Here is a 22962-nt window from a genome sequence, read left to right as displayed (position 1 = left end):
CTGAATTAAAGTTTTTTTTTTATAACGTTCTTGGAGCTATGGAAATGACAACCTTCCTATGTCTAATAAAATATGATTACCTAAATAACAAAATTGCTGTTACTGTTGAACTTTACCCATTTACAATACACTAATAGTGCCAACAATGCCCTAATTGCCTAAAGATAGATAGATAGATAGATAGTCCATTTATTTGTTAAACTAAACTAGTGTAACTAACTAAACTGACCGAGTCTCATGTTGAAAAGAGTGTGACGAGTGTGGGTCTTGTCTCCCAACCCTATAGGCGTATCTGTAGGTATGGAGTTTATTTTTTGCATACACAGATGTTTATATTGTCAATATTGAGACAGTTTGCGCTAAACTATGTAGAGAAATAACATTCCATGTACATGTCAATGAAAACTTGCTTTTTATTTATTACAAAATATTACGTTTTAAGAAGGCATTAACGAGTATCGAAGTAGACACGCAACGAAAATATTTATTTTACATTCTACATCCTCCTTCTCCTCCGTAAAATAAATTTCCATTCTCGGAATACTTGGTAGGTACCGGGTTTTACATTTAACAAAGCGCCATCATTTCAGTACATTTGAGCGTTCTGGTAATTGGTGAACAACTGAACTCTTCTCTTTTCTAGACTATCTTGGATGGAGTCGGGACGCCGCTAAGCAGAACGCCCAAATGATACTCAAACACTCGACGGCGTATCCGTTCCTGCAGGTAGCCTCCTCGTTGCGGTGCTGTTTCTGCCGGGAAACGTTCGCGGATCCAGTTCTCTTTAGAGCTCATATGGACATTGTTCATCAGAACGTTGATAGATCCACATGCCATAAGGGAAATCTCGATACTCAAACTAGAGTGGACATAACTAATCTCCGCTGTAAGAAATGTATAAAGGCTTTTGTTTCTATAGAAGCTCTAGCGACACATTTGCACGATGAACACGAAGTAGACATTGAACTAAGCCAGAGCCTGGCTCTAGTGCCATTGAGATTAGAGAAAAATCGCTTCGAGTGCGTCGTTTGTTCTCAAAAATTCACCGGCACCATGCAGCTTTCAAGGCATACGGGCATGCACTATTTTAGAAATATATGCGATATTTGTGGGAAAAGATTTGAGAGTCGACGGGGAATTGATAACCATGTCAAAGTACACCACATGACTCGCACGTTTTACTGCAGAGGTTGCAAGAAGTCCTATCCAAGCTTAGAAGCCAAAAAGGAGCATATGCGTACGAATAAATCTTGTCTGCCATTTAGATGTACTATTTGCAAAGAACGCTTCCTCTTTTGGGAGCGAAGAGAGGACCATCTAGTGGAAGTTCACGGAAAAGAACGGACAATATTCCGTTGTACAGAATGCGAGAAAGTTTTTGAACGGCGCACGTTGTTGTACTTTCATTTCAAAGCAGCACATACGGAGGACCACAAATGTCAATACTGCGATTTGACGTTTTCTACTAGAAGGGATTTGCGCGAGCATACGCATCAACATACCGGAGAGCGCCCACTAAAATGCCACGTTTGTAATAAATCTTTCGCTCGGGACAAAGCCCTGAAACAACATCTGATCATTCACGACGACAGCAAGAAGAAAATGTGCCCCGTGTGTAGCAGACTCTTCACGGACAATAAGAAATTGAAAATGCATGTCCAGAAACACCACCCTGAAATATTCTCGCACGAGTTTGGACAAAAACGTCAATAATGAAGTTGTGATTTTACAAACTAGCTTTGGTCAGTGTTTTTACTTTAGACGCTAAATATAGGTACCTACTGGTGGAACAAAAATATTGGTTGCCATTGTTTATTCACTTCCGTCTAAACTATTCGTCATACTCATAATAGTCATTATAGAGCGTGCAGTCTCATTTCCGACACAATTTCGTAGTCTACGTTGTACAGTCGGCAAAGCTATTAGCTTGGCATTCCTGCATACAGATTTGTATTCAGGGGTGATAAGCTAACAGTTTTGCTAATTATAGGTACATTACTTTTAATCTGTCAGCTCCCAGTGGCTCATATATGAGCCAGATCGCTTATGGGTGACGTCATATCGTGGGATTCGACAGGTTAACCGGCTTCTAAACGAGTCAGGACGTGAATGAATGACCGAGGGCATTTCTTTTGTTCTAGAAGATGAACAAGCCTCCTCAAGACAAAACGGCCAAGTAGTCGTCAAGTACACTACGGCGTATCCTTTCAAGCTCCCTGAGAACCACATGGTTTGCGTGTACTGTTGCGAGACTTATGTGGACCCTGTAGTGTTTAGAGCGCACATGGAAGACGAACACAAAATATTCGAAGTTAAATTCGCATTCCAACATTGCTTTGAAGGCTATATAAAAGTAGACATCACTGACTTAAAATGTCGTATTTGTAAAGAACGCTTACCTGACTTAGAGACGGCTGCTAGACATTTAAAAACTAAACATTACAATCAAGACATAAACTTGAGCTATGAAGTGGGTTTACAGCCATTCAAACTCGTCAAAAATTCTAAGTGGACGTGCGCTCTTTGCCAAATGGAAGCGTATTCTTTACGTCAATTGAGCAGACATACTCAAACGCACTATTCCAAAGTAACATGTGAAACATGCGGTAAATCATACTCTACGCTGACTTCTCTCCGCCAGCACGTCCAATTCGTACATTTCGGCCGCCAGCGGATATGCCGGAAATGTAAACGAACTTTTGATTCTGCGGAAGAGAAACATGACCACTTGACTCAATTCAAACTGTGTCGGCAGTACTGCTGCACGGTCTGCGGTGACCGCTTCATACTGCTCAAAGAGAAAGACGCCCACATGACTGAAAAACATGGCGCCCCGGAGAAAACATTCTCCTGTCCTCGGTGCAACGAAAAATTCACGACTCAAAGACGACTAGCCGGCCATTTTAAAGTAACCCACACCGAAACTGACTTTGTATGTCACTGTGGAAAAAGCTACAAACACAAAAAGAGTTTAGATGACCACGTCATCACACACACTCAGGAAAAGGGTTACGTTTGTGGAGACTGCTCAAAGACGTTCTACAGGAAATCCGGCTTGGTACAGCACATGTGGATACACAGTGATTATAAGAGATTTGAGTGTGTGCAGTGCAATAAGAAGTTCAATCAGAGAGTAAGCTGGAAAACGCATATGAAGTCGCGCCATCCTGAACAGGCCTTAAACTTTTAATTGAATTATAGTAATTTTTTATTTAAGCGCCAAAGAATTCAAGGGCATTAAAGATATAGAAACGCAAAACTAGCCTTGAAAACTGTAAAAAAAATAAGCCACTTAGAACAACGAACTTTTTAAATAATTTTCTAGGCAGTTCAAGAGACATAAATACATAAGCATTTTGATAAGTAATGATACATTTTCGCACTTCTCATCATGTAATCACTGAATTTATAAACTCGCATAAAGCTACTCTTAATTTTCGTTAGTAAGTTAAACAGGCACCAGAACAATCGAATGACCAAGGGCATTTCTTTTTGTTCTAGACAATGATGCCTATCTCAACGCCAAACGGAACGCCGAGATTATCGTGAAATATTCCACCGCGTACCCGTTCAGGCTTCCAGAGAGTTCCATGGTCTGTGTGTACTGCTGTGAGAGTTACGATGACCCCACTCTGTACAGAAAACACATGGCCGATGAGCATCAAACGTTCAAAGTGCGCACGGCTTTCGTTCACTGCAGCGAAGGCTATATTAAAGCCGATTGCACGGAACTTCAGTGCCGAATCTGCACACAACCATTCGATACGCTAGAAGCGATCGCTAGTCATATTCACATTGAACACGACAAGAAACTAAACTTGAGTTCTGAACTAGGCATACAGCCTTTCAAACTCGAAAAGGATAAGCTTCTATGTGCAATGTGTAATGCTAAATTCCCTTGCATACGTCAACTAAGTAGACATACTCAAACACATTTCTTAAAATATACTTGTGATACATGTGGAAAATCTTATGCAACTATCACTACATTGAAGAACCATATTAGATTCTCTCACGCCGGCAACGAAAGGATTTGTAGGAAATGTAGAATGACATTCTCTACCTTAGAAGCCAAACGCGAGCATTTAAGGTTATCTTCAAAATGTTGGTCCCACCTATGCATGTTTTGCGGCGAGCGTTTCATGACATGGACATTAAAACAGATCCACTTAAATCAAGTACACGCAGCACCTAAAAAGTCCCACCCCTGCCCTGAATGTGGCGAAGTATTCTCTGAACGGAAAAAATACCGCGTTCATTTCAAAATATCTCACACCGATGACAATTTTATGTGCACATGTTGTGGCATGAAATTTGACACGAAACGCGGTTATGAAGAGCATAGAGTAGTTCATACGAAGGAGAAGTTGTTTCCTTGCACTGTGTGTTCTAAATCGTTTCCTAGAAAAAAGAACCTGGCTCAGCATATGTGGATACATAGCGAGTATAAGAGGTTCGAATGTGGGCCTTGCAATAAGCAGTTTAATCAGAGAGTCAGTTGGCGGACGCACATGAGGAGCTATCATCCGGATTTAGTCGATTTCGAGGGGAAGACGAATGACAATAGTGATAGAGTCAAAGTTAGGCCCGTATCGTTGCTAACTGACACTAATGATACGTGATTAGGTTTCATAAACCCCTGATATATACCATCGACATAAGAAATAATGACCAAAAAATTACGTCTATATATCCTGTCACGTTTTTAAATTGGTAACTTCGTTTTTGGTTGTGATTGGTTGAAATATGACGAGAGTTTATTTTGTGGACGTTCGATGTTCCGGACGCCACCCTTTTGAGGCAAATTTTAGAACAACAGTTTATCTTCCAAACTTACAATATCATGTTCCAACATTGTAAATTGTATTGCCGACCGAAGGTACATTGACATTACTGATTGATGTTTTTATTATGAATGAATGAAATACTTGTATTAACCTGTGTGTTGATCTAATCAGAATGACGGGACGCTTAGAAAAGCTTTTTGTTATGTTTGTAACACATTGCGTGTATTTTACAATTAGTAAATCGTTGATTAGTTTTATAAACACTGCTTTTGGTCTGTTTGAAGAATAAAGAACTAAACTAATTTATATAATCTGATGCAAAGCATATGTTATTGTTAGCTATGAATGTTATTCTTCAAAAACCGTTCCTGTCTAGTCTAGGAATCCTAGAGTCAGTCCATGAAAAGTCTGCAGCGGATTTGATAGCCCACGCAGTGCACGTGTTATTTTAAACGTCAAACTTCTATGAAATTATGACGCATAAATGACACTTGCACTGCGTGGGCTATCAAATCCGCTGCAGACTTTTCTTGGTCCGACTCTATCACAACAGTTCAAAAAAATACAAGAATATTAAGACAACATAAGAAGCAGATAGTCGTAGTAAAAAAACAATATAATTTTCATAGACATAAGAAATACCTACGAGAAAACATTAGAAATTATATTTTTAGTTTTGAATAAATGAAAATTATCATATTCTAATATTGTTTTTTAATGTTTATCCATCTACTGGACCTGTAATATTTAACCACATGTCAAACGTTATGGCTCCTCTACACGATGGGCCAGCGCCGGCCACTCCAAGGGACGCATTTATGCGTTAGAGGGAGCAAGTGATATTGCTATCTCATTCTACCGCATGGCTGCGTCCCTTGGAGTGGCCGGCGCTGGCCCATCGTGTAGAGGAGCAATTAGACCTACACACATGACACAAGATACAGAGGCGGTGTTACATATGGTAGACCTGTGTGTGGTATTAGCATTTTTTCTCCTGTCGTGTCATGCATCACTTCTAGGGTCTAGGTCTATTAAAAATAGAACTTCGATTTAAATGGACGAGCAGATGGCCGAACTAGATACTAAGTACTTTTTTTATTTTTGAAGTTCATTTTCGATATTTGCGAGTACTTAAGTGCGAAATCTGTATTTTTTAATAGATTAAATAAAAAATAAAAAAAAAACTGTACATGCTCATCCCCACCAACGGCCACACATAAATCAAAAAATGACAAAGAGCATTTCTTTTGTTTTAGACAAAAAATCGGTCTCCAGTGGTACGATACGGTCCAACTATAGCATCGAGAAACGAAACGCCGAGATCATAATCCAATACGCGACCGCGTTCCCCTTCCGCCTCCCCGAGAAGTCTTTGGTGTGCGTGTATTGCTGCGAGGATTTTGAAGACCCCTCGCTCTTCAGACAGCATATGGACGATGAACACCAACAGTTTAAAGTTGCCATGGCGTTCGCTCACGTGTCTGAGGGGGACTTAAAGGTCGACTGCACTGATCTACAATGCAGAACTTGCTCTGAACCGTTCAGCAAACTAGACGACGTAGCCGAACATTTATTTAATATCCATAACTACCCATTAGACCTCAATTACCACTTAGGATTGCAACCTTTCACACTGTTCAAGCACGTACTACCTTGCGCCGTGTGCGGAGTCAAGTACCCTTGCCTACGAACGCTAAGCAAGCACACTCTAACGCACTTTGTCAGATTCACTTGCGAGACTTGCGGCAAATCCTACTCCATGACCACGTCTCTGAACGCGCATCGCAAGTTCTGCAAGAAGGGCAACGGCCCGGTCTGCCGAAAATGCGTCAGGGTCTTTCCAAGTTTAGAAGCCAGGAGAGAACATTACAAGCACTCTGATAAATGCCGTCAACACATGTGTAAAAAATGTGGGGAAAGATTTTATACGTGGAATTTGAAGCAGCAGCATTTGTTAGAGGTACATAAGCAGGAGAAACAACAACATATGTGTCCAGAATGCAATGCCACGTTTTGTTCACGAAGCTCTTTCTCTGTGCACTTTAAAATAACTCACACTAACAATTACATTAAATGTACCTATTGCGAACGGAGATTTGACACAGAGAAGAATTTGAAGCGGCATATCGTAGGACACACTGGAGAGAAGAGTTTCGAGTGTCCTGTTTGCTCCAAAACCTTTCCTAGGAAAAATAACTTAGTACAGCACATGTGGATTCATAATGCGGATAAAAGATTTGAGTGCAAATTGTGTAACAAGCAGTTTACACAAAAGATTAGTTGGAAAACTCATATGCGGTCACACCATCCCGAGCTTTATGATAATTTGGATTTCAATCTGCCAGTGAAAAGTCTCCGTAAGGACAAATAGCCTGAACAAACAATATTGGTGAACTATTACCGAAAGCGAAAAACAGTAGGTAGTCTTAGTATCATAGGTTTTACCTACATGTACCTGTTTTGAACTTAATTATATACAGAATAACAGTTTACGTTTCGTAGAAGTTACTAATTTGTTTTATTTAAAGGGGTGTGCTAATTGTTACAATATATTTGATATTAATGATGATTCCTTGGGTTTTATTTAACCTCTACGACCCCTATTCAATATTATCCCCAAGAATCAGAAAATATGGATAAATGGCCGTCAAGTCATAGCAATATTAATCTCATATCAAAGGGAGCTTCCAGTCACAGGACATTTTCTTTCTTTTTCTAGAAACTGGAGAAATCAGTCGATTCCGAATGGCGAAACGAAATGCGGAGGTTATCTTGCAATACTCGACCGTGTATCCATTCAGGCTGCGCTCCAAGTCGATGTTTTGCTTGTACTGCGACGATGAGTTCGAGGACCCCGCCATGTTCCGTGCTCACGCGCATGAATGCCAGCGCTCCTGCAAGGACCCGACCTCCTTTGCGTACAGTCTCCGCAACCAGGAGCACATCAAAGTAGAGTGCACCAACATGGGATGCCGCGTGTGCGAAACACCTTTCAACTCGATCGAAGAAATGGTCAAACACATCTATGACAACCACGACAGCTCCAAACTTAACTTGGACTTCGAAACCGGTTTGCAACCCTACAGACTTGAACGTGATAAATGGTTCTGTTTCTTATGCGCTAAGAAATTCCCTTCTCTCACCAAACTGGGCAGGCATACGCCTACTCATTATAGTAAGTGCACTTGCGAAATTTGTGGACGTGCCTATCTTACGAAAGAAGCTTTGAAGTATCATGTCAGATGTAGTCATGGCAACAATTTCTCATGTCGAAAGTGCTGGCAACAATTCCCTTCAATGGAGGAGAAGAGGCTTCATATAAGAAATTCGAAACCTTGTTGGTCTTTCTGCTGCGTGTACTGCGGCGAAAGATTTATGTCGTGGGAGACCAAGCAAAAACATCTAACTGAAGCCCATGACCGTCCAAAAAAGAATTATAGCTGTCCTGAATGTTCCAAAACATTCGATTCGCGGAAAATCTTCTATTCACATTACAAATTAAACCACACTGATGAAACTTTCCCTTGTACTTGCTGTGGCCTCAAATTTGGAAGCAAAAGAGCATTAGAGGACCACAGAATTGCTCATACAGGAGAAAAACACTTTAAATGTATCATATGTTTAAAGGCGTTTTCGAGAGATAAAAGCCTGAAGCAGCATATGTGGCTCCACAATAAAACGAAACGATTCAGTTGTTTAGCTTGCGATAAGACTTTTGCTCAAAAAGTTAGCCTCAAGGGACACATGAAATCGCATCATCCCGATTATATTGTCAACTGGGATGTATTTAATTAGTTTGCTCACGTCAATTCAGCTTACTTCTAATTCTAACTTAAGTTTTGAGAGAAAATGTGTTTGACACTGATCGTATTTTTTTTGTTTCTCTTTTTTTACCGATGGTAACATAATATCGGGAGTGTAGTGTTTTTGTTTTCATATCTGAAATATTCCTTCAATAAATAGATCATGTCTGATGTATTGTTTAAATTCCAATACCCTTTCCGTATCGTTTAAATAGTTATCCATCCTTAGTTAGTGATCAGGAGTGACACTGACCAATTTCTTTTTGTTTTTAGGGTACACGTTGGAAATACGCGGACGTAGTGAGAGGGAACCAAAACCGAAAATAGTTCTCGTTTACCAGACGCCACAGCGGCGCAACGCCGAACTTATACTAAGATTCTCTACCGCCTACCCTTTCAAAACTAGATTCACGCAAATACTTTGCGCCTATTGCCTTGACGAATACGAGCCTCTCTCTAATCTACGCTATCATATGCAATCGGAACACCTTAATTCAGACTTTAAGAATGTTTTCTATAGAACCAATGATAATTTAATCAAAGTAGACATAACTAATCTGAAATGTAAAATTTGTGACCAAACTATGACCGATATAGACACTCTTATGACTCACTTGTCTTCCGTACATGAAAAACCTGTCAAATTCAATGCACGTTTTGGGGTTCTACCATATAAAGAAAACTCAAACGGCCAATGGCCGTGCGTTTATTGCCATAAAATATATTCCACGTTTACTCAATTTAATCGACATATCGGAACTCATTTTATGAATTTTATTTGTGATAAGTGCGGGACTACTTTTATTTCCGACCACGCTTTACGAGATCACCACCGGCAGGTGAAATGTTGTCGGACGGCGTATAAAGCTCGCAACGGGGTGGTTATGAGGTCGAGACGGAATGCGGAGTTGATTCTCCAGTGGTCTACGGCGTGTCCATTTAGAACGTGGAAGAGTAATCTTAGTTGCGTGTTCTGCCGCCTTCAGACGAGCGACCCGGTCGGGCTTCGAAGCCACATGGCGACGCTCCACGCCGACTATCATGTTCAAGACGCATTTTATAGAAAACTTGGAAAGGAGTATCTCAAAATAGACATCACTGACCTACATTGCAAGCTATGCTTCATGCCTATGGAATCTTTAGATACTTTAACGAATCATTTAAAGAATGACCATCAACAGTCTATTACAGATGGCCAGCTTGGCGTCATACCTTTTAGACTTAATGATGGATCAATTTGGAAATGCACGATGTGTCCGAATCAGTTCCAAGACTTTGGGTCTCTAGAAAAACATACCATAGAACATTTGCAAAACTATGTTTGCGACACTTGTGGAGAAGGGTTCATAACAGAATCTGCAATGATAGCACATACAAAGATACCACATGAAAACAAGTATAACTGCAGCCGTTGTGTGGCTACGTTCATCTCCCTCGACGAGAGAAATCATCATGTAAAAACACAACACACGAACACACCATACATGTGCAACTACTGTAAAGATAAACCCCGTTTCTCTAATTGGGAGTTGCGTAAGAAACATCTCAAGGAAGTTCACAATTATACGTCTGGTGCAGACAAATACGAATGCGTTACTTGTCAGAAAACTTTCAAGACCCGTTCTGGCAAGTACAACCACATGGCGAGAACACATCGGGTGAAAAAGGATAGCGATCTAAACTATCCTTGCCCGAGTTGCCCCAAAGCGTTTACTACTAAATTATTCCTAGATAAACACATGGCCAAAAAACATTTCAATATTTAAAGTAGGTACCTACTGTTTAACAATATCGAACATCAGAACTAAGCTTTGTGGAGTTGTTTTTGTGTAGCCTCAAAACTTGTCATGGCATGGTTCAAAGTTTATTTTCGAACTTAGATGAATTATATCCCCGAATTGTTACTGATGACGTTCTTTTCTTTTTTTAGGGCCCAGTAAGGAAATAGCTGGACATACTGAGAAAGAACGTAAAACGAAAAAGAGACTGTTCGAAAGATCTGTTAACCAGAACCCGCAGAGGCAAAACGCTGTATTGATACTTAGGTACTCTACAGCGTTCCCCTTTAAGACACGGTTTAATAGAATTGTCTGTTCGTACTGCCATGACGAGTTTGAACCGATGACGGCGTTGAGGTGTCACATCAAAACCGACCACGTTAGTGCTGATTACAACAGCGCCTTTTACAAGGTGGTAGACGACCTAAAAATCGACATAACGGAATTCAAATGTAACTTATGTGCTCAAGAAATGCCGAGCGTCGATTTCTTTATGAACCATTTGTCCCGCGACCACGGCAAAACTGTCAACTTTGACGTTCCGTTTGGAGTATTACCTTACAAGCAGGGCCCGTCCGGGTTGTGGATGTGTCTGGACTGCGACAAAACTTACTCTGAATTCTCTCAAATAAACGGACATTTGCGCAGTCACGTGAAGATATTCACTTGCGACAAATGCGGGGCGACCTTCCTCTCTGAGCACGGCTTGCGACAACATGAGCGTAACTTTAAATGCTACAAAGCCACTTATAAACCTAGATTCGGAAAAGCGCTGAAGCATCGTAGCAATACTGAAATTATATTGCAATGTTCTACAGCGCGTCCGTTCAGAACGTGGGGGCAGAATTTCAACTGCGTATATTGCCGCGTACAGTCCAACGATCCTAATGGCTTAAGAATGCACATGACAGCCAGACACGCCAATACCAATATCCAACACGTTTTCAGTCGAAAACTGCGGAAAGAGTTCCTTAAAGTTGACATCACTGATCTTCAATGCAAGCTCTGCTACTTACGAATCGACACGCTAGACGATCTTATTACCCATCTCAAAAATGATCACAAACAGCCTATCAACGCTGACGTGCAACCCGGAGTTTTGCCATTTAAATTAAACGATGGATCCCACTGGAAATGCGCTATTTGCACTTGCCAGTTCTCAGATTTCATCTCTCTAAAGAAGCACACCGCTGAGCATTATCAGAACTTCGTCTGCGATACATGCGGTGAAGGATTTATCACAGAATCAGCGTTAATAGCACATACGAAAATCCCGCACGACAATAAATACAGCTGCAGCCGTTGCGTAGCGACGTTCTCTACTCTAGAAGAAAGGAACATCCACATCAAAACACAGCATACAACACTACCATACATGTGTGCACATTGCAAAGACAAGCCTCGTTTCGCAACATGGGAATTACGCAAGCGTCATCTCATGGAGTTCCATAACTATAAGCCTGGTGCCGAAATGTACGAATGCACTACTTGCCATATGACCTTCAAGACGAGGTCACAGAAATATCATCACAATGTTAAAGCCCATAGAACTAAGAAGGAGACAGAATATGGGTATCCGTGTGGTAGTTGTTCAAGAGCCTTCGCCACTAAACTGTCCCTAGATAAGCATATTGCTAAGAAACATTTTCACGTTTGATGTTTATAAAGCTACATTAGTGACATTTGTATTTAGTACTTTAAAAGTAAATTCATGGAGGTAATTTTAAATGTCTAAAGCATATAAATAACACGTTACCAAATGTTTCATTGATATGATCCCAGCAAAAGCGTATGACAAGTTATTCTTAGAATCTCAGTATACATATTTGAGTGAATTGGTATAGAAAGTTTACATTAGAAGTCAGAGTAATCTGGCAGGCCTGATATGTGATTTTATAGTCCTCAACGACTCTGATCTCGGAAATTATATTTGTAGTACTTAACTACCTTGATGTATTTAGAATAGTACTGTTTGTAAATACATTGTAGTAATAATACTCTAATTATATAGCAAACTTAAGGAACTTAATTATGCGTAAGATCTATCTAAATGCTTCTTTCAATATTTAATACTTATATCAATGACAGTATTTCAGTGTTGAAACAGTACTTAATAGGTTACTTTTTCTAGTGTACGCACAAAATTATATCAACAATGTTCCGTAAAATATTTATTGAAATTGTAGAAAATTAAATTATGTCTGCCTGATGCCTATGTATTTATTGTGTGTAAGTAATGAAAAAACAAAGTAATGAAATTGGTATCATAAATATTATTAAATACTTTTACAATTATTGTAACATTGCCACTAAAATAAAAAGTTAAAAAATAATCTGATTTTCATTCAATGTAAGTAAACAAAAAATATGAAAATAGATAACCGAGCGACTGGGCGATTAAAGTAAGAAGATTCCTCAAGAAATGACACAATTTTTCTATTTTTAGGACGCAGCCAAACCGAACACGAAACTGTGATAAAGGTAGAGCATAGCGTCATACCAATAGAAAATTGGCACAGAGAGAAACCGAGATATCAGCGCAGCGCTCGGGCAGAGGCTAGATATGCCACGAAGAGAAATGCCACCGCAATACTTGAGTGCTGGTCCGTGAGCCCCTTCCGATGGAAACGCAACCAGTTCAAATGCGCCTACTGCGAAACCAGCTTCACAGATTGTGCCCTCCTAAGACTCCACATACGTACTTGCTCACCCCAACACAGCGTCAAAGACATCTACAGCAAGTTCAAAGAGATGTCCCTCATCAATGTCGACGTAACTCAAGCCGCATGCCGTCTCTGCTCACTCCCGTACAGTGACGTCAAACAAATGCGCGAGCACGTCATCGAACACGGCTACGATTACGAAATCAACCAGCCCGACGGCGTTCTCCCTTTCTTCCTCAACAAAGAATCATGGAGGTGCGTCGTTTGCCAGGAAACTTTCAACAACTTCTTAAAACTATACGAGCACATGAACATACATTACCAACATTACATTTGTCCAACTTGCGGAAAGGGATACATGACTGCGCCAAGATTGAGGAAGCATTCAGAGGTTCACATCTCTGGAACGTTTCCTTGCAACGAGTGCCCTAAAATATTCAGAATGCGCGCTGCTAGAGATTATCATAAAGCTCACGCTCACGCCAAAGCGCCTAGATACGAATGTCCTCACTGTAACATGCGATTTGACGGTTACTACGACAGAATGAATCATCTCAACGCAACTCACAGTGAGAAAGAAGTCTCATATCGTTGCCCACACTGCGAGCTAACCTTTAAGACGTCAGGCAAGCGAGCTATTCACGTTCGATCAGTTCACTTCCCGCCGCAGCGTGATTTTAGATGTTCAAGTTGCGAATGGAGCTTCAAAACTGCCTATGAATTGAGAAGACACAAAGTAAAACATTCGGGAGAAAGGAATTTTCACTGCAACGTCTGTGATAAATCGTTTCCTAGGAACAGAGCGTTGAGGACGCATTTGAAAACACACGATGATATAGGCTGCAAGTGGTGTGGAGCCTTGTTTAAGCAGCGGATGCAATTGCTAGCTCACATGAGGGAAATGCACTCGGATATGTGCGAACTTGTTAACTTAGGTCCTGATAAAATATAGTGAACAATTCTGTACTTTTAACACAATATAAAAGCTTTAATATTTTACTTTTTGTCATTATTCACTTCTGACCGTATCCGAAGATTAACCTTAAACTTTACTAATTCTCACTAGATTTTCTTGAGACAAAGTAGAGAAATAAGAATGTGCAGATATTTAATTAATCAGGAATGGTTGCATGTGGGGCAAGGATTTTACTTAGTAACGTCTTCTTTTCTTTTTAGGTTCCGCTAATGCGGACGCGGAGGCAAAAGTAGGAGTTAGACGTGTTAGGAAATTAAAGGAGAGCGTAAGCGCGCGTCAGATGCGCCGGCGTCGCCGCGCCAACAACGAGTTGCCGGAGGAATCCGAGAAACGCATCTCCAAAACTATGATGCGTAGGAACGCTATGACGCTCCTAGAATGCTCCACTGCTTGGGCTTTCCGCTGGTTCCACAGCGCCTTTTACTGCTCCTACTGTGATGCTAAATTCGTAGACACCGCTCCATTGCGTGAACACGTCCAAAACAATCACTTAACCGATCAACCCACTAATAAAATTTTCGCCAAACTAACCGAAAATAATATGGTCAAAGTAGATATAGGCAATCTCAGTTGTAGACTATGCAACCATCCCTTAACGGACATAGACGACCTGAAAGATCATCTTGTCTCTCAACACGAGAAAACTATTAACTCCGATTATAGCGACGGAGTACTACCGTTTAAGCTTGACCAAAACGGATTCTTTTGTCAAAAATGTTTCTCTCATTTCGTTAGCTTTTCTAAATTGAATGAGCACATCAATACACATTACAAGAATCACATTTGCGATGCGTGTGGAAAAGGTTTTGTATCAAAGTCTCGGTTTCGTACTCACGTTCAGTCGCATGAAACGGGCAGCTACCCTTGCGGGGATTGTACTGAAGTTCTAGAAACTAGAGCCGCTAGAATGTGCCACAGGCTGCGTGTGCATAAAAAAGGTGTAAGATACACGTGTCCTCGGTGCCCAGAACTGTTCACGACATATTACGCGAGAGCGAAGCACTTGGTCGACGACCATGCTCAACAACAACGGGACTACGACTGCACAGCTTGTGGCAAATCATTCGAAACCAGCTGCAAGAGAGCAGCTCACTTCCGAACCACGCATAAACCAGCCGAGAAGCGATACGAATGCCCCCAGTGCCACTCGACTTTCTACACCAATACAAAGTTAAGACGCCACGTGCTGACTCACGCAATGGATTACAATCAAACCCAATACACTAAATGATGTGACAGCGAGTACAATCGGTGTCTTTCTGTTTTTAGGACCTGCTGAAGCAACTGCGAGCAAATCCGTTGAAATAAATTGGAAGCGGAAACGGAGAGTGGTGGAGGATAAAGCAAATGCGGCTCTTATTCTAGAACATTCTAATGCGGTTGCGTTTAGATGGCAACGCGGTAAAATTATGTGCGCGTATTGTCCGACCATATGCACAAGCGTTAGTGAAGTCCGCACTCACTCTAATACCCATGAAAACAAACTGGACGTTTTCAAACCTTGCGAAGGCGTTCGAAATTCATTCCCACTGAGAGTGGATATAACTGATCTTGTTTGTAACATATGTAAGGAAAAAGTAAATTCCTTAAACGGGCTTAAAAGTCATTTATCCCAATTACATTCCAAGTCATTTAATTCGGAGTACAGTGACGGAGTTATCCCATTTATTCTAACAGGAAAGGAATATAGATGTGTACATTGCGATATGCATTTCGAAAGCTTCATGAGTTTGTTTATTCACATGAATAAGCATTACCAAACCTTTATTTGTCATACATGCGGGAAAGGATTTGCCGGCAGGCACAAATTACGAGCGCATCAAATGTGCCACGAGACTGGGCAGTTTGGCTGCACCAAATGTGATGCCGTGTTTCCTACTAGAGTCGCAAAAAACCGGCATGTTTCTGCCGCCCACGGACCTAAGGGAAGATACCGTTGCCCTATTTGTGAGACTCATTTCGATTCCTATCATTCTAGACTAAGGCATCTGGACAAAGTGCATGGGCAAAAAGTTGAATATCGATGTAGATTTTGCCCTTCTGTTTTTGGAAGTGGTAATCTGAGATATGCTCATATGAGGTCTGTCCATAAACTGAAAAAAACCTGAACGAAATCAAGCTGTTCTACATCTAAAAACAAGAAGTCTTCCTTTTAATTTAATGATAATGAATTAACCAACATTAAATATTAATCACCGCGCAGAAATACTAACTACTCAAACAAAAGCTGCGTGCGCTCTTTGATAGTGAATTTTCTTTTGTTTTTAGGGTCCACCGACCTCAAACTTAAATGGAAACCGAAACGCAAGTATAACGATCACAGAGACAATGCGGCTATTATAATAGAGTGTTCCAACGTGTGCCCGTTCAGGTGGAAGCGGGGGACGTTCACGTGCGCCTTCTGTCCCATGTCCTTCGGGGACTTCAGCGGCATTCGAGACCACGCGCTTGAGCACCCTAACCGGGTCGAGGCCATGCGACTAGCGCGACCCTTAGACAACGTCAAAGTAGAGATCACTGGGCTTCGCTGCGAACTCTGCTTACTACACATTAAAGACGTTGAGACATTAAAGGAACACTTACTCCAAATCCATGATAAACCTATTAGCGAAAATCATGGCATCGGCGTGACTCCTTTCCTTATAGAAGGAAAAGAGTTCGTGTGCACACATTGTGGAGAACACTTTGAGCTGTTTTCAAAATTAAACACACATATGAATCATCACTATCCTAACAACATATGCTTCCAATGCGGCAAAGCATTCTCCGCCGCGCATAGACTTAAAGCTCATTTAGTTATACACGAGGCCTCAAACAGTATGCAGTATAAATGTTCCAAATGCGACGACGTTTTCGCGACTCGCGCTTTGAAGAATAGCCACATGGCTTTAGCACACGGCCCCGAATATCGTTATCGCTGTCCATATTGTAATGACTCGTTCTTAAGATACGCCGATAGGGCAAAGCATCTCAAGGTTGCTCATGATAGGAAAGTTGAGTATCCTTGCCATCTATGCACAGCCGTCTTCTCCATGTGCAATCAGAGAACTAAGCATATACAACAAGTACACATTAGACATAAGCAGTTCTTCTGTGCCTTATGCCCGTATCAGTTTGTCACGGCAGCCCAACTTAGGAATCACATGGTCAAACATGTAGGGGAGAGAAAATACCAATGTCAGGTGTGTAAGAAATCCTACGCTAGAACCAAAACTTTGAAGGAACACATGCGTATACATAATAATGATAAACGATTTGTTTGCGAGTTTTGTAACAACGCATACGTGCAGAAGTGTAGCCTTCAGAGCCATATGAGAACGCACCACCCTAACGCTGAACCTCTAAAGAAACTCAGATTGCCTATGCCTAATGTATATTAAGATTGTATCATTTATAAATCAATAAATTACATTTTAATTAGTTCAATACTTTATCATTTCTACACACAATCTCCCTAAAACTATGGATTTTAAATATTTGTCTGAATTAATCTTCATCTTTCAGTCCAACCTCCGTAAAAAAAATTACAAAGCATTTACATACATTAAGTATTGCCAAATGAAATTTTGTTGGCTTTTTATTAAAACAGCTGTAGCCAGTCGTATCGCTTTCTTAGATAAAATTTAGATTAATAAACCGTTGGAAGAGGAGCCTTGATTGGATGTTTTTCTATTTTTAGGACGGAAAGGTGAAGACATTCAGTACAAACCAGAATCCGCTGTTGAGGTCAAACAAGAATTGGCCGAGGCAGAGGATATTGACGCTGCGTCCGCAGCTGTCAAACGGGAGGAGGGCGAACGGAGACGAACCAACTTTAGAAATAACATCTCCACTATCATAGACACGACCACCGCATACCCCTTCAAATATAGAAGGGGAATGTACCTCTGTTACTACTGCAAACACACATTCCTAGAGCCAGAAAAGCTACGCCAACACAACCGTATCTATCATTCCGAATCGAAAGTACTCCCGAAACCCAGAAAATATGAACCCGTCAAAATGGATTTCTCAACCGCTCTGTGCAAGCTGTGTTTAACTGAAATTCGCGACTATGCCATGTTGAAAGCACATCTGATCGAACACGGCAAAGAGATAGACAATACTTTTGGGGACAGCGTGCTTCCGTACAAGTTAAGCAAAGACGAACATGCCTGCCAAGTGTGTGGGAAAACGTACGAGATGTTCCTAAGCTTACATAAACACATGAATGACCATTACGAGCATTATATTTGTGAGAAATGTGGGAAAAGGTTCGCGACATCGCAACGCATGCTCAATCACACTCGCACTCACGAAACCGGCGTGTTTCCGTGCAAGCAGTGCGATGAGACCTTCTCATCGTACGCTCCCTTATACACCCACGTTGCTAAAGTGCATAGATTTAACAAGAGATATAAATGTCCTATCTGTAACGAAAAATTCGTGTCTTACAAGCAGAGATTGAAGCATTTACACACGGTGCATGAGCAGAAAACGCCTGTTTTCCCTTGTCCCTCTTGCGACAGAGTTTTCGATTTATGCAGTAAGAGAACGGCACATATTAGATTCCAGCATTTGCAGGAGAGGAATCATGTGTGCAGTGTCTGCGGGATGAAGTTCTTCAGTAACTATGAGCTTCAGGAACATGCGATCAAGCATGGCGGGGAGAGGATATACCAGTGCGATGTGTGCAAGAAGGCGTACGCTAGAATAAAGACCCTTAGGGAACATATGCGGATACATAACAACGACAGACGCTATACGTGTCCCGTATGTGGGCAGAGTTTCATTCAAAATTGTAGTATGAAGCAGCATATTAGGGTGCATCATCCCACGCATTTTAAAGATGTATTTACTTGTGACTAAGAAATATTAAATAGCAATTGCTTATTGAAATATGTACCTCTTTGTTACTTATTATAGGTCCGTACCTATTGATCACTATTTTAATACCTACATTCTGTGCACTTATAGGCATTGATTAAAGATCTGAATATTTTTAACATTCGATACTACGAAATGTGTCTGGAATTGAATTGAAAACAATTGCCCGTTGTCTATACTATGAAATCGCTTCGTATTGCGTAGATAGTCTTAAATCTAGTTCTCTCATCTTTCTTGCACTTGCATTCCTAGAGTGATAAAATTATATACGAAAGTATTAATTACTATCTTACTCTAGTAAATCTGTCTCCCGCTTTTGCCAGACTGTGCTCAAAAAATCGTTAGTTATGGTCATATATCCTTACATCTTAGCCGTCGTTGACTTCATCAATTCGAATTTGAAATATAGCCTATAAAGTGTCGTATCTTTTATACACTTAATCCCCGAAAAAATATTTTCTTAATAACTCTTGCCTCTTGCAAAACCACAAAGCTATTATTACATTTAAGCGATGAAGACATACAGTGGTCAGATCAATAAATAATTTTATTAAGCTAAGTAGAGTTCTTTCTATTTTTAGGACAGAAAAACGAAGAAGTCGACCAGGCTAACGAGGATATGACCGCAGCAAACACTGAGGACTCCCTATGGCGCGCCAACCTATGGAATAACATTAATACTATCGTCGCAATGACCACAGTTTACCCATTCAAGTACAAAGCCAACCCAAACGGCACGATATTTCAATGTTATTATTGCACAGATGCATTCTGCGATGCAGCAGAAATGAGAATTCATAATCGTGACCGTCATTCTGACGAAAAAAAAGTTCGCAGACCTAAATCTTATCGACCCGTTAAAATGGATTTGACAGCTGCATCGTGTAAGGTATGTGCAGCTGACATTCAGAACTATGCTATGCTAAAAAGCCACTTGGCGGAACACGGTAAAGTCATCGACACAAAGCGTGGAGAGAGTATCGTGCCGTATTGCCTGGGCTCGGAGTCAAATGTCTGTCAAATATGCGAGAAGGAGTTTAATAAATTCATGGGTTTACTCAGACATATGTCGGAGCATTCCGATTATGATAGATGCAAAAAATGTGGCGAAAAATTAAACTCTTATACTCAGCTTGTGAGACATATCCGACAAAATAAATGTAGCACACGCAAAAAGAAGTCAGTTGATATCGGAGATGCTAGTGCATCAGCAGATAGAGATATGGAACAATCTGAAGATGAATCTTTTGCTAAAATGACTAAGTTGGATCAATTCAGAAATAACGTTTCTATAATAACAACCATGACTACAGTCTACCCCTTTAAGGTTAAAAGGGGCTTATTCCAATGTTACTACTGTGACACGACGTCTCTAAACCCAGACGACATTCGAAGTCACAACCGTGCTCAACATTATTATATTAAATCATTTCCAAATCGTAGAGTTGTTCTACCTTTAAAAATGGACTTTGCGGATGCTTCTTGCAAACTTTGTTTAGCGGAGATTGGCGACTATCCTACGTTAAAAACCCATTTAGCTAAACACGACAAGATCATAGACACCTCGCTCAGCAAGAGCGTGCTACCCTACAATTTGAATAAAGATGAGATCGTTTGTCAAATATGCAATACAACCTACCAATCGTTTTTAACTCTACACAAACACATGAACGTACATTGTGCCTATAACATTTGTGATCAATGTGGCAAAAGTTTTAAAGCTCGCACTCAGCTAAACCTTCATCGCCAAATTCATAAGAGCGGCGTATTCCCTTGCAAGGAATGCAATCAAACTTTCCCGTTCCTTTCACGTCTACGTACTCACAATGTCAACGTACACAAACGCAAGATATCACACACCGTATACAAATGTCCCGTGTGTAAAGAGGATTTCCCTACGTACAGACAAAGGTTGAAACACTTGTCCCAAGTACATGGCCACAAAATGCCGGAGTTTCCTTGTCCCTCGTGCAATAAGGTCTTCAATTTGTGCGGCAGCTTGACCAACCATATGAAAACGATACACTTTAAAAAAGAGAAAAATCACGCATGCACCTTGTGTGACATGAAGTTCTCTACCAGTCCTGCGCTTAGGAATCATATAGTTAAACATAACGGCGAAAGGAAATTCCAGTGTGATATTTGCAAGAAGGCGTTTGCCAGGATTAAGACCTTGAGGGAACACATGCGTATTCATAACGACGACCGACGGTTCTCTTGTGCTGTCTGTAGACTGACTTTTATACAGAAGTGCAGTATGAAGCACCATATGAGGGTACATCACCCTACGGAATTTAAACAAGAATTTGAGTCATCATCTTGTTAATTTATTTATTTGTATTAATTTCAGATTCTTCCAGACATCGTTTCATAGAATCTCTACTATGAACCAATGTCTCTATTATTAAGTTTTTAGAAATACATAATCAAAACTAATTTTGTTGACGTAATAGATATTATAGATATAATAAACTAATTTCTTGATATACTTACGGCAGTTTTTGTCAATGTCCAACCCAGCCTTTCTCAACTAGCCATAGCTGAAGAAACGAAAGGAGTCTTGACCTTGAACGTATCGTTTAGATTTTTTTTTCTGTTTTTAGGACGGGAAAGTGAGGAACCCATACAGGCTAAGAAAATGAGCGAAGCAGAGCGCTGGCGCGCCAATTTAAGGGATAACGTTTCTGCCATTATATCTACTACTACAGCGTATCCGTTTAAATACAAAAAAGGACAATACCTTTGTTTCTTCTGTATTGACGTGTTTCAAGAAGCAGAAAAGCTTCGCGAACACCACCGAAACCAACATTATGATGAGATACAACTGCCTAAGCTGAAAGCGTATGATCCGACGAAAGTGGACATAGCGGATGCTTCGTGCAAACTGTGCTCGGCACAAATTACAGACTATGCCATGCTAAAAACCCACTTGGCCGAACACGGCAAGCAATTAGTCACAACCAACTCTGCGCAGGGCGAGACTGTACTTCCATTCAGAATGCTCAGAAATAGCCACATTTGTCAACTATGCGAAAAGCCCTGCGAGTCACTAATGAGATTACTTAATCACATGCACGTACACTCCAATCGTCATGTGTGTGATAAATGCGGAAGTCGATTCAGAAGTTCGGTCCAGCTGGCCAAACATATTCAAATGAAAGAGTGCGGTACATATAAAAAGGATTCCGTTGAGGCAGATGACGCCGATGAAAGATTCGCCGGCGAACGGAGACGCATCAGTCTAATAAACAATCTCTCAATTATCATAGCGATGACAACGGTACAGCCATTCCGTTTTGATAAAGGAGTTTATCTCTGTTACTACTGCAAAGAAACTTACACAGAGCCCGCGGTGCTTCGCCAACATAATCGCGACCAACACACTGAAATTAAAAAAATACCCAAATATTACGAACCCGCTAAAGTTGACTTTGTAGACGCTTCATGCAAGATTTGCTCGAAAGAAATTCCTGATAATCAAACATTGAAAGCTCATCTCGCTGAACATGGGAAGGAATTGGACATGACCCACGGCGATAGCGTTATCCCTTACAATCTAAACAGTTCATCTGAGCATGTCTGTCAAATATGTGGAAATAAATATGAAACGTTCGTAGGCTTACATAGACATATAAATGAACATTATGACAGCTACATATGTGACCAATGTGGGAAGAAGTTTATCACTTCCCGGCAAATGATCAGGCACGCTCGCATCCACGATTCTCAGAAGCATGGCTTGTTTCCTTGCAAGAGCTGCGATCAAACATTCACAATCCGCGCTCATCTCACTTCGCACATTACCAAAGAACACAAACCGAAAGAGCGGAATAAATGTCCTATTTGCAACGAGAAATTTGCCTTTTACGGACAGAGATTGAAACACCTACGTATTGTCCATGATCAAAAAACCGCCGATTATCCGTGTCCCTCGTGTGACAAGGTGTTTGATCTGAGTAGTAAACGATCTGAACATATAAGGGCTCAACATTTACAAGTTAAGAAACACGAGTGTCACGTTTGTGGCATGAAGTTCTTTAGTAAACATGGGCTGGATGCTCATTTTGTTAAACATGGTGGTGAGAGGAA

General features: G+C 40.8%; 2 protein-coding genes across 14 annotated transcripts in view; one reads left to right on the top strand and one right to left on the bottom strand.

Annotated features, from left to right (window-relative positions):
• Positions 1 to 22962, bottom strand: part of LOC134659536 (ferritin heavy chain) — a 118611-nt gene that overhangs the window by 25073 nt on the left and 70576 nt on the right. The gene's annotated exons all lie outside the window — the stretch shown is intronic.
• Positions 1 to 22962, top strand: part of LOC134659505 (zinc finger protein 569-like) — a 46181-nt gene that overhangs the window by 10474 nt on the left and 12745 nt on the right. The window contains exons 5-6 of one of the 13 annotated variants that reach the window (XM_063515158.1): positions 6044 to 7203; positions 7507 to 7595. The exons of 8 other annotated variants lie outside the window; for them this stretch is intronic. In XM_063515158.1, the coding sequence (XP_063371228.1) occupies positions 6044 to 7158 (1115 nt within the window). In that variant the 3' untranslated portion in view covers positions 7159 to 7203; positions 7507 to 7595. Of the gene's footprint in view, positions 1 to 2141; positions 3211 to 6043; positions 7204 to 7506; positions 7596 to 10520; positions 12055 to 16275; positions 17428 to 17686; positions 18890 to 22962 lie in introns of those variants that run through there. 4 more of the 13 variants (XM_063515154.1, XM_063515159.1, XM_063515152.1 and 1 more) reach the window with 4 other exon arrangements.

Source organism: Cydia amplana, chromosome 25 (genome assembly GCF_948474715.1).
Source record: "Cydia amplana chromosome 25, ilCydAmpl1.1, whole genome shotgun sequence".
NCBI lineage: Eukaryota > Metazoa > Arthropoda > Insecta > Lepidoptera > Tortricidae > Cydia > Cydia amplana.
The sequence above is the reverse complement of the archived record's forward strand: the minus strand, read 5'-3'. Positions and strand labels throughout refer to the sequence as shown.